An 18238-nucleotide genomic window follows, 5' to 3' on the forward strand; every position below is an offset into this window, starting at 1 on the left:
TACCAAATCTCTATTAAAAATTTAAAAGTTAACATTTCTTCAAATATTCCAAATTTTTGTGAAAAGCCCAAAACCGTTAGATTTTCGTGGAAAATCGGTCACAGCAACACTTCTCATCTCTTACCCACGCCACGAACGTCAAACTCATGAGAAATAAATATCGATATTGGACCAATTAATCGGAATGATGCGTACGTGTCAGGCGAGGCACGACGCACAAGATTTCCGGTAAAAAGTCGCGACCAGACATTCACCCTTCCCGTGGAACAGCAGAAAGGCTCTCTCCGTCGATCTTCATCCTCCTGCTCCTCCTGTTCTTCCTCCTTCTCCTCGCTCCAGCGTGGAGGAGCCGACTCACTGGCTAGAGAACTCGAGTCTCTCCTGCGGAACATCCCCGGCAGTTTCACGTCGACGGTCATCCGGATCGACTCGTGGCCAAGGTCGATCGTCAACGGCAACGTTCTTTTCGTGTGAAAAACGTCGGTTTTTTAATATTTCTTGTTGAACAGTCGATTGCCTATTGAAGATCTGTGAAATTATAACAGCTGATTATCCATTGAAAATTTGTGAAAATACAAAAATTGATTGTTCATTGCGACAGTTGATAATCTATCGAAAATTTGTGGAATTACGCCAATTGGATTATCTATTTGAATATTTGTGAAATTACAAGAATCGATTGTTCTCTGTTACAACGGTCGATTATCTGCTGAAAATTTGTGAAATTTGAAATCGAACAAGTGTTTCTTACATTTCATTTCATATTGTGGTATCGATACAAAGAAGATGGAGGAGTCCGGAGAACCGTGGATCTATACGATCTAAGTGATCTATACGATAATATGGGATTCGTGGCGGTGGTGCGCTGGTGTTTTTCGAGAAACTTTAGAAAACTTTTGTTTAGGAGACTCTGTTTGAGGATTTTTGGGCGAAATTGAGATCGTGGAGCATTGGAAAGTAAGTGGATCAATTTTCATATCTTGTTGCATATTCGAGATCACGTTCTACAGAAGCGTCGATGGACCTCTGACTCTGGAATACTATGGTGGGGTACTGTGTCCTCCATTTATTTTTGATTTAGTTATTTTTTAGATATCGTAGCTCTCTGTTATTTACACTTTCTTGTATCCGACACGAGACTGTTTAATCATTGGTTTGAACTTGTTTGAAGTAGATATTATAATATTAAAATTGTACTTTTCAATCATCTTAATACCCTACTTTTACTCATTTTCATTATGTGTTAGGCTGTTTAGAGTTCACATTTACTAATAATTTTCTGACATGGAGAAACCAAGGTTATTTAATAACAGGTTTGAACTTGTTTCAAGTGAGTAGTATGTCAGATTATGAATATTTTTCAACCATTTAACACTATTTTTCTATATTCTCCCTCATATATCATAGAATTAGAAATACAAATGAGGAATTAGAATTAGAAATACAAATATCATCTACCTCCTCGATTTTAAGCAGATATCTTCTTCCATCATCTGAAAATCGAACGGTTGCTTAAATTGTACTTTGTTCTACCTAGATTTTATTTATTTATCCGAAATTGGCATTTCTACCGCAAAGAGACGACTCCGATACGATTTTCCCTGGCACGCGAACAGTTTCGTGCGTCCGGTTACTTCCGTTCGTTTATTCGATTCCCATTAGACCGAACTCGGCTGGTAAACGAACCGTGAACTTGGTAATTGCAAGTTGAACGATCCACACACGCTTTAAATCCGGCCGCGCATGTTAGCTTCTCCACGCGATTCGTCGACACGTGATGCTGTAATCTGTTTGTCGACCTTAATACCGTTGCCTTCAACGCGGTGAACGAGGATCCTTCGTCATCCGTAGCGCTGACAGTCGCCTAGACGTCCAACAATTGGTTTACCTTGTAATTGGCTGTAAATTAATGGAAACTGGCAAACCAAGAAAACCAGTGGCTTAGAAAGATTAATAGCAGAGTAGAAGAACAAATGTTTTAATATTTCGATAGAGATCCTGAATAAGAATTTTTTAAATAATATAAACCTTCTCCCTCGGGTCATTAAATTTTGAATATCTTAATTTTTGAATACTTCAAATATTAGATATTTTAAATTAAAGTTGATATTGTTATTATGTTTCAAATGTTTGAATCTTTTAATATTCGGAACTTCAAGCTTTTTAAATTTCAGCAAACTTACATTTGTATTCAGTAACTTTCAAATCCTACAGGATTGCAGTGGATATAATTCGGTCTCTTTCCTTCCAAAGATTTGAAATCGAAGTAGAAAAATTAAATAAGCACGAATCTTGTCCAACGAGGTTTAGTCGAAACGAAAATAGGAATATTTAATTGATGTGGCTAAAGATCAAAGAGACGTATAACTGTGAATCGAGTCCAGTTGTAAAATTTACCCTCGTTATTCATCTTGAGCAAAAATTAAACGCGTGCCTTTATTATCCTTAATTGACCGTGCCTTAACTTAATGAAGCATTCAACAAGATTCCATTTTGTAAACGCACCTGAAACAAAATAGTGGTCCATAAAGTTGAACGAAATCTGTTTCTCGTGTTCACGATGCGTTAACTTTATGACTACATCTTGTCAATTAGATTCATTTTATTTTTAAATAAAAAAAACAATACGTTTTAAAATAAATTGCCAAGAAATTTATAAACATTAATAAACACAATAAATCGTATTATCGTTATATATTTATATATTTATATATTTATATATTTATATATATATATATATATATATATATATATTTATATTTATATATTTATATATTTATTATATTTTTAATTTAAAATATTCAAACGAAGAACATAAATAAAAAATCACCAGGATTTAAACGAAATTTTCATGATATTCATAAACGAAACACATACGTAAGATTTTCCAACACAGAAACATATTTATACAAAAATTATTTATTAGCACATACATAGGATAGAAACTAAATCATTAAAACAAATCTTGAAAGAAATCTGCAACCGGTATTATTGTGTTACTAAATAAAAATCATTAGATTTAATATTAGTCCATAATTCGAACGAACAAGTATTCGAATTGAAAGTTCAATTGGAAATCTATGACCAGGATTTCAACCATGATCATCTCAAAATCGATTCGTTCCCGTTGCCGTAATTAGCTGGTTGGATCGGTAATCGTCCAATTTTCGATAATCAGTTTCGTCACGACCTCGGCGTGCAACGGTGAACACGTGAACAGATGGGCTCCGTTTACGTGTACGTGTCAGCGACAGTTATTCCCCATAATACGCGAGCCGACAGACGCCTTTCTGAAAAGTCCCTCGATCCGGCTAACTGTAAAAGATTTCACGCTGCTTCGTTTCCCAGCAGAATACGACGTAAAATTAGAAATTCTAATTACCAACGGATACGCTGTACCTTCGACTTATTTTCGACAGAATTTTATATGGTTCGCGTTAGAAATTCTTTTATCGGTTATTCTTTATTCCTTTCTCTTCCATTAGGCCATTTATACAGGTTTGAAGTGGAACGATAAAGAGTAGCGTTAATCACTAATCATGACGACATCGCTAACGTTTTTGAGGATATCAATATCTAAATGTCGAGTGGATCAATTTTTATATACAATCGGGGACAAAGTTTCGCGATGACATAATGGGTTTTACGTAAGTGAGAATTGAGTGACGGATTAAACGAATTCTTTTATTGTATGGAGAACGATGAAATTTGGCAATAAATTGGGTATTTCTACGAAAAAAGAATTGAAATTTTGTAAACCATTTTAATTCTACGGAAAAGAATGAAATTTGGAGCCTGGAACTTGGATATTGGGTAGAAATTTGAGAAGGAAGAATTGAATATCGAATAAGGAGAGATTGCAATAGATGCTTGGTTCTATAGAAAAAGGATGATATCTGCGGACGATGGATTGGAAATTTAATAGTTAAGCATAGAAAAAAAAAAAAGAATTGAAATTTTGGAACTGTGCAACAGTCAACGTATTAAAAGAAACGCGACGAGCCTCGCGCTGAAAATCGAGCGGCGGTATGCTGATGGCATGCACGCGATAATTCTACACGAGTGGATATCGAGTACCGCGTGCCCGCGATTTCTACCGCTGTGAACAATGCTATCTTTCGCGAAATGCAATCCCTTCTTCCCACTTGGAGAACCATATTCTTCGTGTGATTGGCGAGCTTGTAAATGAGTGACGGCGCGGCGCCACGAGTGTGAAAATTTCGCTGGAATTCGCTGATGCAACAATAGCAAAAACGTTCCAGTTATTATGTTTTGCGAGCAGACACGAACTATAGGCAAACAGCGATTCATCTGACATAGTTATGGGACAGTAAATCTTTTCGATGATATACACGAAATGCTTGTCGGGAATTATAGGCTGAGAAATGTTCGTAGGAACGATATTATTAGGTTAATTAGACTGATGATGTTTATGCAATTTCATGTTTTATGAATGCAACTTACGATATGAAACTTTAATTAGAGCTTTGAATATTTCATAAATTTCTGCTCTTTGTTAATGTCCCCAAAACTTAAATCAACACTCGTAGAATTTTATATAAATTATAATGAACATTCTTCATTGATGATGTTTATCATTTAAAATGTAAAATGTTAGGTGATTAAGTAGCTCAAAAACAAGTAACCTGATAAAACTTGTCCTAGCTATTTACGATCCAGAGATACTTGTTAAGATAGATAACCGATCATAAATGTCTCACAATCTCTGTTCCAACAAGCACGTTTCACGCTACATGTTTGAAAAGGATACAGTCGATGGCCTTGATTAAAAGTACCGCCTCAAAGGGTGAAATTACGAGCTGCCCGCCACTTTTACTCGAGCCCAGATTCGAAACGGTGTCTGTCGATCGTTCTTCGTCCAGTCTCGTCTTGCAATTACAGTTTTAATTGCCATTATCCGACGTGATACGTATTCTCGAATAAATTTAACGCATACTGCGGACCAGCAGCAAGGGTCCGTGGAAACGAGGTGAGATCCTGTCCAGATCTCACCTCTTTCGAATCTTTCGAACTTTGTTAACTGCGAGTGTTACTGAACAAATTTCTATCGAGCATTGAGGCGTTCATTGTTTATTCTTAAGTTCGATACAGATGTTACGTGATGGATTTTTCAATAGCGATTTTCACTGTGTAATTAAACAGGTCTATAAATACAGTCACAAAAGTTTACATAAATCCCTTAAATGTGAAATACAGTGAAATCTCTATGTACATGTTTTGAACGCATTAAGACACATATTGTTAAATATATAATAATTTACGCGAATATCTTTGTGTTGTACTTCCATGAATTAACACAATTAAGTGAAAATGCATTGATCGATAGGACAGATGGTGTTTCCATTAAATAAAACACGATTTTTACATTGACTTTGTATTTAACCTTTCCACATTTACATAATACTTAATATTAATTAGACTTCTAAAGAACAGATTTCTGAAATAAGTAGACCAGTTTCTGCTTTATAACACTGTATTATTTATTAACACTGTATAAATACACAGAGTGTATATAATATAAAAAAATATATAAAATATCGAAAGTATGCCATTCGTCGTTACAATATTTAGCGAGTGAAACAAATCTCTCTACTTATTTTCAGATTCTATCTCTTTACTTGCATTTATAAAAATTTAAGTTGGCATAAATATCTGCAGTCTAGTTATAAGAATTGCTGTTTGATATAAAGTAATTACTATTTCATTGGTATAATTAATCGATAAAATTATGAAAGGAGATCGCACATACATATTTAGAAAACGATTGAGACTAGATATTCTTCATAAGGATGGTTGAATTGTTCCAGAACGAATGACGTCGCTCGATGAAAACACGACGAAGAGAAAAGCTCCAGGGAGCTTAAAAGAGATACAGACGTGGATCGTGCTCTAGTTTAGATCTAGAGCCGAATATGTCTTGCGTGGGAATGTCCTGTTACGAGGATGGCTTCCGGTTGGCTGGTCCCGCATCGGAATGCTCCCTCAGGAGCAAGGCTCGCATCGATGCCCTGTTCGAAGATTCGAGGTATGATTTTCAGTTAGTAATTCAATTCAGACTCGTTTTAGAATTTTTAATACAACTTGATAAATTGTGTTAACTCGCTTTACAATTGTTAATACAATCCAGTAAAAAAAGTACTGTACCAAGCTCAAATAACAAACGATACACTTCTTCATTAATTTCGCAAGACAATACAATTTTTATAAAAAGATTTCTAAAAGGCTACAGTGAAACTTATTGATTCAGGTCGATCTACGGATCGAACATTGGCGGTTGGTATGGCGCGGTATCAACCATGAACTCGAATCATCTGGAGGACATGGGGGTGGACGAGCAGAGAAGGGTGAACAGCGCCGTGCAGGCGAGGATCGAGGCGATGTTCGCTTCCGTGGAAGCCGAAAGCGAAACACCTGGAGAATGCGCCGCCGCGATTTTACCGGTAAATATATCGATTACTTTCCTCCGTGGTTCTTCGTCGTTTTCGTGCCACTAAACACTTTTCTCTACTCTCGTGAACCTGTAGAACGATATTATCGCTCATTGTTGGTACACTCATTAATCAAACTCATCGTTAGTATCACTGTTAGTAGTGTATTGATCCTCAAAGTATGCATACAGTGGCGTTTATGTTAGAATCGTTCTTCTGAACGAATTTTTCTTACATTAAAGATGCAATATCGTAATTTTAACTGTAGCAATTGTAGCCTTTGTAGCCTTTGTAATTAAATATTATATTATAAATTATTCAATGCACTTAACTTAATACTATTAAATACTCGACTTACATTCAAATATTATTAAAAGATGTTTCTTTCTGCTTTTACTGTCAAAGTTTCTTATGAGGGAATTTTTCTTTTATTAATGATAGAAAATATCACAGTATAAATGTTAATGCACTTGTCGTTTCAAATGTCGTTAGAAGACATTGCTTTCCTTTCATTGTTAAACTAGAGTTAGCCAGAAAATTCTACGTTCGAATTTCTTCTATCGTTTGTATATTCATTCGTCGAGATACGAGAACGAAGTCGATTCGATCGAAATCAGTTGTCGTAGAGTCGAATGCAGCGCGGATCCGCGCAACAAAGATTTCACTGCAATTAGACGGGATCACGAAGAAAAAGAGGATTTTCACTTATGTTAATTCGATCGTACGGCCGCGTCGCCGCGTCCCTGCCCCCGTGCACAGAAAAATCTCGGGGAATGGCCATTCGTTCCACTCTCGAGACGAGTTCGCAGCTGTTCGCGCCTTGGCCAAGGATTCACCTACTTCGCGGCCTGAAAATCGCCTCGAAACACGCACCGACCGCGTATTTCATATTTCGCTACGAAAACCTCGGACTTTTACGGACGTTACACGAAAACGCCTCGCTGTCTTCCCATATTGCTTTTCTCGTTTAATTTCATTGCATTTTTTTAAAGGAAATATTAGCAGAGCATACGAATAGACTGGGGATTTTTATGCATTCACGAGGTATTTGAAAATCCAAAATTGTACGTAATATGGAAAAATATTTAAAATCATAAAGCAATATTTTGCATGAGTTTCATTTTTTTAATTATATCTGCAAAAATATGAATCTGCATAAATACTCATAGTCCAAATATGGGAAATATGAGAATATAAGAAAGAATGAAATATTCAAACGTCAAACGAGTTTGCTAAAATATAAAATGTTCTAATCATTTTATATAATCCTGACTTACTCGACAATTCGTTCGTGTATAAAAATCAACGAATATATCGGATACATTTACGAATGGAAATAAAATTGAGATCGACGTATAATTGGTCTGGTGAACTGCTTGCTCGTTCGAAGACGAAGAGAAGCAAAAAAATAAAAAGGTAGAAAAAGGGTAAAAATAGAATTTTTGCAGTTTTGTGCTCAACTGGAATATGGTCTAGTGTTACTTCTAGTTAAGTATGAATTTAGGTGGATGATTATGAAGAATATTTTTCGAATATTTTTGTTTAATGTCGAATTAAATATCTTTGCTATCTGATGCTTCCATACAGGCGTGTATTAAATAATATTTAGTTGAATGAGAGTAGAACGAAACGTGCTGGCAGAGATTAAGAACGTCGTAACACTTAATATTGCGTACTACTAATTATGCGACACGGTCGAGCGCAGTTTTCATCGAGTAGGAGGCGAATATCGTTCTTGATGTCTAGGGAACGGTGGAAAATATGCCGATGAGGATTGTTCGTACTATGGAAACATTATTTCCGTTCGATTTCAAGTTCCATCGCACGATATCGTGCCATAATCTTTTTCAAAATTTGATTTCTCCGGGGAAAAGCCTAGTTGAAGTACATAGCTGAAGTATGAAACATAATTGGTGTAGAAATCGAACGATACATTATATTTTCTTCAATTCAACAGAATAATACAGGACTTTCTTTCTTTTTTTATTTTTCATAGTTCTTCCTCTCCAAGTTAGGGCCTAATAGGTACTTTCAGTTACATTTATTACATATTGATTACGTTTGGTTTACACTTATGGTTTACTTTTTAATCAGCAAGCTTAACATTTCTCGTACTTAACATTTGGACTTCAAATCTACAATTTAAACTTGACCTTAGAATGTACAGTGGAATCTCGGTTGTTCGAGCCCCGTTTAACCGAAGTGTTGTACTATCAGAGGTGCTCTGAACTTTACGGTAACTTCATTTTTTTTCGAAACTTTAACGCGAAAAGTACGAAAGTATAAATAGTCAAGTATTGTGAAAGTAGTTAACAAAACTTTCAACCTTTTAAATAATTAATTGAACCTAAATACGTGTTCAACATCGTACTATCAAAAGTTTTCTACGATTTTACGATTTTATAATTTATGAACTTTATAATTTAGGAAAGTTAATAGATTATTCCGTATTATCCCAGCTTTCGACTACCTGAGATCGGCCCGGTCCACATCACCTCGGATAATCGAGATTCTACTCTACCTCTTGTATCCTTATTCTCTATACTTTTACTAATTATATTCTCTCGACGCCTACGCTTCGATAACATACAAATACAAAAAGAAAGATAAAATATGAAACTTTAACAATATAAAATATAAAGATGCGAAAATATAATATAAAATACACAAAATAAAATTTGTTTTTTCCAGTCATGTCAGTCCGGTGCTAAAAATGTAAAATCATATTCTCCCGAACGTAATTACATAATTAGAATTTGGATAAAAAAATTGGTTTATCTGTTATTGGTTAAATATTGTAAAAGGTACCATACTTTGGATATTTCATATATTTTCGCGCGTTATATACATCCTGTGCATTTACGCATCTTCAAATTTTTCATAAATACTAAAAAGTCCGCAGTCTCTCGATAAGTACCCTAAGTCATTCTTAAAGACAAATTGCATGACTTTCCTCAAGCGGCCGTGGTCCCAGCGATTTTTAATCATCACTTTCATTCCGTTCACGATTCGCGAAGCGTGACGGGGCTTGCTCCTGACTATTTGGAGCATTGAAAAATTCCCCTTCGTTGCCGCGGATCGGTATGCGGATTTTTCTTATTGCCCCGCTTTTATGGCCTCCCTCTTCCGCATCGTTTCGTTGCACCATCCTCGATGATGCCTTCGTCGAGGTCAGCAACAACTTCAGATCATTGCCTCGACGCCCATAGAGATACAATCTTAAGACCTGTAGAATTTCATCCACGCTTCGAAATGACGAGCTTTTATACTTATCAGGTCTTAACCATCCAATATGTAAGGATAAAGAGCACGTTTTATGAAAGATAGCGGCTCTGAGGCTGCGATGGGACGATAAAGAAAATGGGTAAGTAGGTTCCTGAGAAATTTGAAAAAGGGACGCAAGAAGAACTCATACATCGTCTCGTGAAAAACGTATTCGAACGCTTGTAGAACACTTGTAGAAACTTTCATGAATGCATGTATATCACGTGTTACGTGAAACATTCTGAAATTTCATTAACACAGATCTATGAAATTTTATACATAATCGAGCAGAGAATCATTTTCTAAATGTACAGTGGGGTGCAAAAGAGATATATAATTAATTCTATAACTAATTGTAGGACTGCATTGCTAACATTAAATTGATTATTTAATTTTTCAATTATTGAATTCTAAAATTTTAAAATATATATGCATATAGGGGTGACAAAATATCTAGTACAAACAATATATGATAATGATAGTAATATTAATTTCACAAAGATTATACATTCAAGATAGTTATTAGTGTTTTTTGGATAAATATATATTTCTATTAAATTACATACATTTTCAGAATGTTTTCAAACTTGACCAATACAATCATGAAAAACGCGTCTCATTAAAAATTTTTAAATGCTATTAATTTACTGCAAATAATTCGTAGAATTTATATGCATATTCACTGGAAATTATGTACATACTCGACCTTGGTACATCCAATATATTCTTTTACGTATTTTATAAACCGTAAAAATGTCAAGGTATCCCAATTACAATTCTTTTCGTCGCGTGACGTTTAAATATAATCCATTACCATATCGACTATTTGTCCATCATCTGCAAATATGTGTCCCAATATGCAAATCAGCCTCGTCATTACATCAGAGGATGGCGAACAAAGACCCGTAGAACGATAAAAGAATATGTCACGTTGTTGTCTCTTCCAGAACAGGATAAGAATTCATCATTTTACTGCCTTGATTATAACCGCATAATTGCGTTTAGAAATAACTTCTTCATTAAGAGCCATTACAGTCCATATCTTCATGAAATAAATATCCATTCCTTAGAAGACACGAGAGACCGGAATAAAAATGGCACTTTATCGCGTGTTTTGACGTTCTTCCAATGAAAACACGCTGCGTCCCGTAACTACAAAACCTCAGAGAAACTTTCAATTTTTATATATTGTATCAAAAATATTTTACATGTCCAAACGAAGTTTGAAATTATATTAGGAAACAAGTTAGCCTTTCCTTTCCTAAAAAAAGGGTAAATTACGTTCAGTGGAAAAAAGGAACTCGTTAGAACGTAAGAAAAAAAGTAGAGAACCGTTTATCTTCGTTTCATAATTGCAAAACCAGCATGACATCCGAATTATACAAAAAAGTGGAATTGGACAAGTTGACTCAACAATCGAACTCGTGACAAAAAGAAATTGTAATAGGAACTTTCAGTTTGGCTGCTCACTTCGAAATATTTCTAACCGGACTTATCCTATCTGTTATATCTCATACTCAGTACCTGTATAAAAATGGAGAAAATGGTTTCACGCTTATGACAGGCAATATACTTTTCGTTTCGTTCATGGAAGATAAGGAGATAAGGTTTAGTAAGTATTCTAAGCGTGAAGATAACCGATACTTTACGTTTCGCTTTTAATGGAAACGTGTTTCGCGCGCATCGTGAAACGTTTTACACTGGTCGTAGTTGGTGCTAATGGCCGATGAAAACTCCTGATAACGGCGCACCATCGATTAATCTACGTAATTTACATCGTACTTGCATCTTGGTGAACTTTCATTATCCTGTCGTTCGTGGCACCTCCTTGTGCTTCTAGTAGAGCCATTACCTCTTTCTCATTCCGGTGATATCGGTAAAAAGCGAGGCGCTTGCCATGAACATGATGCTCTTCGATATTTTCTAATTTGGAGTACTATAACGATATATCGAAGAATCACATTCTATTGTATTTCTTGTAATTTGGTGCACTATGAAAAAGAGGCTAAGTGTCCATTAAATGGCCATTAAATAACCATCAAATTATCCTTCCAGGTGAAATATATGGGCGCAGCACCTGTGGGAGGTCGCGTGGCAAGCGTTCGAGGCCTCCAAGAACCCCTACGTCAGCTTCTGGAAAGAATCCAATGTTCTGTGCGGGCGGAACTCGAAGTCTCCAGACGAGGGTTGACTTTCCGCACGTCTGACACCTGCGAGAAGAACAACCCCTTCCGCAGGATCGCCGTGTGGAGTGCACTGAGGCTTCGCAATAAACGCATGCCATCGGGAGAGCTGCATCACGCTTTCTTGCCGTTGGTCGGTGATCACGAACAGAGCCAGACAAGCGAGGAGAAGCACGCAGACTTGTACAGGTGAGCATGGCGATGGAAAGCGCCATCAGGTGAAATTAATGGCGTTGTGGCTACCTGTAATTAATTTTCAGTTCACGCTTGGATTGCAAAAATTACTTTGAAAAGGTTTATTCGGTTGATTTCAGGGAAACTTTGGTTTGAGAAACTTTGTTCAGGATGTGGATATTTCAGATTAATCATTTTAGAGTTTTAGGTATTTCAGTATTATCATGTTTTTAGGTATTTTAGACGAGCATCTTGAATTTTTAGGTATTTCAGGAATTTTCAGATAATCATTTTAGGGTTTTAGGTGTTTTAGATAGCCAAATTTATGTCTTGTGGTATTTAGGATAATCGTCTAAAATTTGTATATATTTTAGATAATCAATCTGGCTTTCTAGATGTCTTAGGTAATTATTTTAAGCTTTTAAGTATTTCAGGTAATGACTTTAGGTTCTCAGATTTATTACGATGATAGATATAAATATAAAAAACGATTGCTTTTTAATTACTCTACATTATTCTACGTTTTTGAAGCGTATTTTTCAATCGTTGGAATAGTTGATATTTTTTAATTAGCGTTATACTTCATTCAAACAAAAGTCCAAGTAGAACTACAAAAGTAGGTTTACAACGATTTACGAAATTACAACTAAATTTAAAATACACGTGTTTCAGAACAATGCGTGGCCTGAAAACGACATCAGACCACTATTCACCGATATTTGCAGTAGTAATGCGACGACCAGGGGCGACCAGGTTACTAGAATGCCACGCGTTCGCGTGTGAGACGGAAGAGGATGCAGTGGCTGCTGCAGCGACCCTCTACAGATCTCTACTCGCTGATTTGGACGCGAATCGACGTCGGCCAAGGCACACGAACGGCGTCGGTTGCATGAGCATAGCCTCGGTAGCCTCCAGCGTCAGAGAACCGAGTCCAAGCAGCAGGCTCAGCACCAGAATGAACATATTACAATCGGAAGCTATCAGATCGACTCCTCAACATCCCGTGAGACCTCCAAGAACGAAGAAAACCTCTGTGTCCAGCTCGGTAACGGAGGAGGAAACTGAAAAATCATCTGGTTTACAAAAAGCTCCCAGAAGAAAGAAGAAAAATTCTGATATCAAAGCAGAAGACGTTTTGGAGGCTCGAGGAAGAAGAAAAGAGGCTAGTCCGAAAGAAAAAATTACTCCAGTGGTCCAGAGCTTCAGTCCTATTCAGACGAACTTCGACTCGAAAGTTTCCAAGAAAGAGGAACGCGAAAATTCGAAGAATAAAACGTTCGGAATTAAAAAAGAATTAAACGCTCCTGAGAAAATCGAAGTAGAAAACTCGAATAATTCTGCGAACAAGATATACGACATAGGGGCCAATGGATTCTATGAGACAGTCTCTAACAGATACGAGAAGCTTCCAATAATTGGAAAAGCGGGAAAAATCGAGAGCCCGGCGCAAGAAACTCCGATTAAAGAAGCAGATGACGTGGAGGAAAGAATGTACGAAAAATCTCACGGTTCCTATGACCTGAATAATCCTGTGTCCTCGAGAGATGCGTCTAAGGATCAAGAAACACACTCTGCGAGGTCAGACGTTATAATCTACGACAGGATCGAAAGATCAGGCTGCAAGAACGAAGAAAATGCATTGTACGAACGAGCTTTGAAGAGAAACAGCAAAGAGAGGCTCTATGAGGAACACTTTAAAGATGTTGATAAAATATACAGTCTTGCCCAGGAAGAAATTTACAGTGGCAGAGGTAGCAAACTGGGACCAGGGAAGATAAAGAGTTCGCAAGAAGATATATTCTTTGGTAGATCCTGTAATAACGAGATTTATCAGTTGAGCCAGGAGAGTCGTGGGGATTCTGTGTCAGTGGAACGAAGAAGATCCAGGGACCAAGAGAAGATCACACCTGGAAGACGAGTGAGCAGAGTGGTTACCATGGATAAACCTTTGAAGAAGCAACTCAGCGATTCCACGTCGAATTTGAATTTGATGGAGCATAATCAGCCAAGAGTCAGGAAGAGAAGCAGAGCTGGAAGTGAACCACCTGTTAGCAGGTCTGAGGATGCTACGAAGGCTCTCGAGGAGACTAGATTGAAGAGATCTCAGAGTGATATAGACGTAGATAGAGGAGATTTGATGACCAGAGTCGAGTTGCCCAGGAGAGGAAGCTTTTTGAATCCTGGAAGCGCTAGGAGACCTAATAGTATCAAAGGTGGCACTCCTTTGGGATTTACCGAACTTTTTGATGAGTTTAGGAATCAGGAGGGTCTGACTAGTGTCGACGACATCTTGGCTGCTATTATCGGTAAGTATTAAGCGAGAAAGCTTTAAGATTGAAGATTTACTATTGTTTGAATAATTTTAAGGGACTTTGAAGATGCAGATTTACAGATGACCATATTGGTTTTTTTATGAATTACAACTTTTTTTTTATAAATTATAGGGGAATAATATAGAAACGATGACGAGGAAGAAACGTATATTATTATACCAATATTATTATAACACTTCCTGTTACTTTTATGTTAATAATATTATATGTATTCTTTTCTTTTATTATCAAATTAATTGAAAGCCAATCTTTCATTTGTAATTTTTTTCTGTCAACTTATATTGTGGAATTCTTTTTCTTTTATACATATGTTTCGTTTTTCAATTAACTTTTACATGCTGTGTACTATTTCACTGTGCCTAGTCCTTCATAGGTTAATATGAAATGCTTTTCTATTTCATACTAAATGCTTCTTCTATTATCACATTCTATTACTATGTTATTTGATTCCTCTAGATCCTGAAGGGATGTCATTCAACGACTTGAAACCCCTGTACAAAGAGTTCTTGTTAAAATTGGCCGCCACATTGACACAGGATGAGCTATATCAGAGATCAGCGAGCATAATGAGGAGGCGTCGAAGGCCGCAACGAAGACGATCCAGTCGTCGAACCTGCTTACTTGGCAGGGCCATCAAAAGGTCTGTGTCAAGGTTGAAGGGTGGACCGACGGAATTCACTTCCGTGATCTTCCCTGCGAGAAGACTGAACGATAGTTTCGGTAGTAGCTCTTCTTGCGACGCCAGGAACAATCATAGGAATCGTGTATTGGCTAATAAATTGGGCAAGAGAAGATCTTCGTGGAGGACGAGTAAAAATGGCGCCTGTCATACTACTTCTGAAGATAGCGACACTTGTAAGTATTGTAATATATTTCAGCATCGTCTCGATATTTCTAATTTCTTAATATCTGACATTAAGATGATACAAAACCGATGTATCCGAAGGTGTAAAACTTTCTGAAACAACGTATATGTTTATATATCGTAGAACAGTTCGTATACTTTTACACGATGTTTAAGATTCAGCATTTTTCAGCCAATTCCGATAATCTGTCAAAGAAATGCTTTGAACAAAAATATTAAAAATTTCAAGACGACCTTAACTTTTTATGGGATTAAAAATTTATTGAAAACTTTTAATATCCAAATGTATAGCACACTGCAAGATGACTAACTTTTGTTCCAAACGTTTCTTTGGCAGATGATCGAAAATATATAAATATATTTATATAAAATATATAAAATATATTTCGTTTATAGAGCAGAAAATTTTGTAGTCGTATGAAAATACTAAAAAATGATACGAAACTTAATGTACTTAAACCTAATTAATTAGTATGTAAAATAATGCAATATGTTCAAATATGTTTCTCTTTTTTTTTTTTGTAGTCACTGTAAAATAAGTTTTACTAAAACCCGATGTTATTGCTGTTCAGGCAGAAGACTAAACAGAAGCGCAGGAGCGGCAGCGAACAGGAGCAGCAGCGGTTACGTGAGTTGCAGCGAGTGTAGCTACGATTCGGAGTCGTGCACCTGCGTGTCAGCGGACAAATGCTACTGCTCGTTGTCGAGGAGGATCCCAACGCAGCCTCACGTTCCTCCAAACACCGTGGTATGTGCTTGTGACACTGACAGCTGCTCTGAAAGCAATAAGTGTTACTGTGCTCGGCAGCCGATCCGGCCGACGATACTGGAGCAGTTAAGGCAGAGAGGCATCGTGCCCTCTGAAGGCACCCTCAGCCGAGCCGGAAGCCCGGACAAAGCTCGAGCGGTCAAGACCGGCAGATGTCGAACGCCTTCCCAAGGTTTGGATGTACTCAAGGTAATTCGAAACGTAAATATCCTAATTCCTATGCAGGGTGAGTTGTAAATGTTCGTATTTCAGGAGATGAATCTATACACATTGCAACAAGTAAAAAACATCTGATGAAAACACGTACCATGTACTTTAGTTTTTCAGTTATACAGGGTGGTTGGTAACTGGTGGTACAAGCGGAAAGGGGGTGATTCTACGCGAAAAAAGGAGTCGAAAATATAGAATAAAAATTTTTCGTTTGAGGCTTTGTTTTCGAGAAAATCGACTTTGAATTTTCGCTCGGTACGCGTGCACTTTATCGCGTCTCGTTATAACGGATCTCACTGTAGATCGTTGTCCCGATGGAAAAATTAAAAAAAAAAAAAAATTAAACAAAAAAGAATTTTATTATATATTTTCGACTTCTTTTTCGCGTAGAATCACCCCCTTTCCGCTTGGACCACCAGTTACCAACCACCCTGTATATAAAATTCGATATATCGTCCAGTAATTCTATATCGAAGCTATCTTTTCATTCGATTGTTTGATCAAATATGCGTTTTTCTCGTTCTCTGGAACGCTTAAACAGTTTCAATAACATTAAGGATACAGAGTAAAATTAATCGAGTTAAATTACATCGAACTGTAGGAAAATTACCTCATCTCCGATTTCGATGATTTTTGGATATGTTGTAGAAATCGATATTTTGAACAACTTTTTCATACGGTGGTTTCGCTTAGTTTCCGAGATATTCGCAAAAACCTATCGGTAACCTACAGTGAATTCTGCCTATAGTTGTGTTTGTGGCAACGTGTGTATTAGCATTGGTTGGTAAATTAACGTAGGTAGTAAAATAATCGTTTCCTAAATTGTCGATTGCTGATTGTTTTATCAACCCATTTTCTAATCTCTTGTATTTCTTGATCTTTTATAGAGAATTGTTAAGATGAGAGCAATGAACGGTTCATCAATCTATTCCAACTATTACAAAAAATGTTTGTTTGATTATAAATGAAGAAGTTTTAGTTGATTATAGTACGATGAATGAGGCTTTTTATTGTTTTTATTCGTTTCCAGAAGCAGTCATCGTCAAGCTACGGTAGTTCGAACAACTTCGCCCTAGATTACGACCTGTTCAATCCAGGACGAAAGTCTCAACAGTCTTCAGACAGCGAGAAGGTGCTAGTCGTTAGTGCTAGAGACACGCAGGGCCGTTTAGTGTACGTTGGTGGCGCTGACAGAGACAAGAAATGTCTTTCCCATTGTTCCAGTCGATCTGGAGCGCATCACGAAGCCCTTTCGATCAAGAAAAGCGCGGAAATCGCGGCCATCTTCGGCGCTGAATCGAGTAGAATCAGCAGGCGAACCAGTAACGCTTCCAGCGTCAAGAGTTCCATTAGTCTGGAGGCTGGTTTAGGATATTTACCATGAAGATCCTTTTTTTCTTGATAAAATTACACCCTCTACTTGATCTGGTCGGAAAATTATAAGGATTAGAAAATATAGTTATATCACAGGATGATTGTAAATTAAATTAATGCGTCAAATTATACAGTAATGACATTTACATGACCTTAAGTAAAAAATAAGGTACCGAAAAGTTTAAAAGATTTAAATTTGTCTGTATGTATAATTTTAATTTTTAACGTTTATATACGCATTCTTTTTAAAATTAAATAAAGTATAAATCATTAATCAATCGTCATGTTACAACTTGACATCAAAAAATATAGAAAAGTCTATTCGTGAGGAAGAATTTTCGATCAGATTTAGTAGATATTATACATACATATACATATATATATATATAAAGTTATTTTTTTATTTTTTATTAAAAAAGACACCATTCAACAAAGAGGTGTAAATACTGAAATAAATACTTCAAAGAGAACGTCCAGGAAGAAATACGTAAAAGATATCGAACTATCTTTTACGAGGGGATAAACGCTCCAGCGATAATAGTTTCTATTTTTACTTCTAGAATATTATTTGTCTTTTACTAAAGAAATACCTTGAACTCGCGTTTTCGATATTCAAT

General features: G+C 36.5%; 1 protein-coding gene across 2 annotated transcripts; it reads left to right on the plus strand.

Annotated features, from left to right (window-relative positions):
- Positions 1–409: 409 nt before the first annotated feature.
- On the plus strand, positions 410–17817 carry LOC138187623 (uncharacterized). 2 transcript variants are annotated; one of them, XM_069128584.1, is made up of 9 exons: positions 410–957; positions 5829–6046; positions 6269–6461; positions 11769–12085; positions 12743–14376; positions 14860–15258; positions 15841–16016; positions 16077–16226; positions 17278–17817. In XM_069128584.1, the coding sequence occupies exons 2-9, from the start codon at positions 5934–5936 to the stop codon at positions 17629–17631; spliced, it is 3336 nt and encodes a 1111-aa protein (XP_068984685.1). In that variant the 5' UTR covers positions 410–957; positions 5829–5933; the 3' UTR covers positions 17632–17817. The 2 variants fall into 2 exon arrangements, with proteins under 2 accessions (XP_068984685.1, XP_068984684.1); XM_069128583.1 differs by having other exon boundaries at positions 15841–16226.
- Positions 17818–18238: the final 421 nt, after the last annotated feature.

The sequence above is a fragment of the Bombus flavifrons genome, chromosome 15, assembly GCF_040668555.2.
Source record: "Bombus flavifrons isolate JBK064 chromosome 15, iyBomFlav1_principal, whole genome shotgun sequence".
Taxonomy (NCBI): domain Eukaryota; kingdom Metazoa; phylum Arthropoda; class Insecta; order Hymenoptera; family Apidae; genus Bombus; species Bombus flavifrons.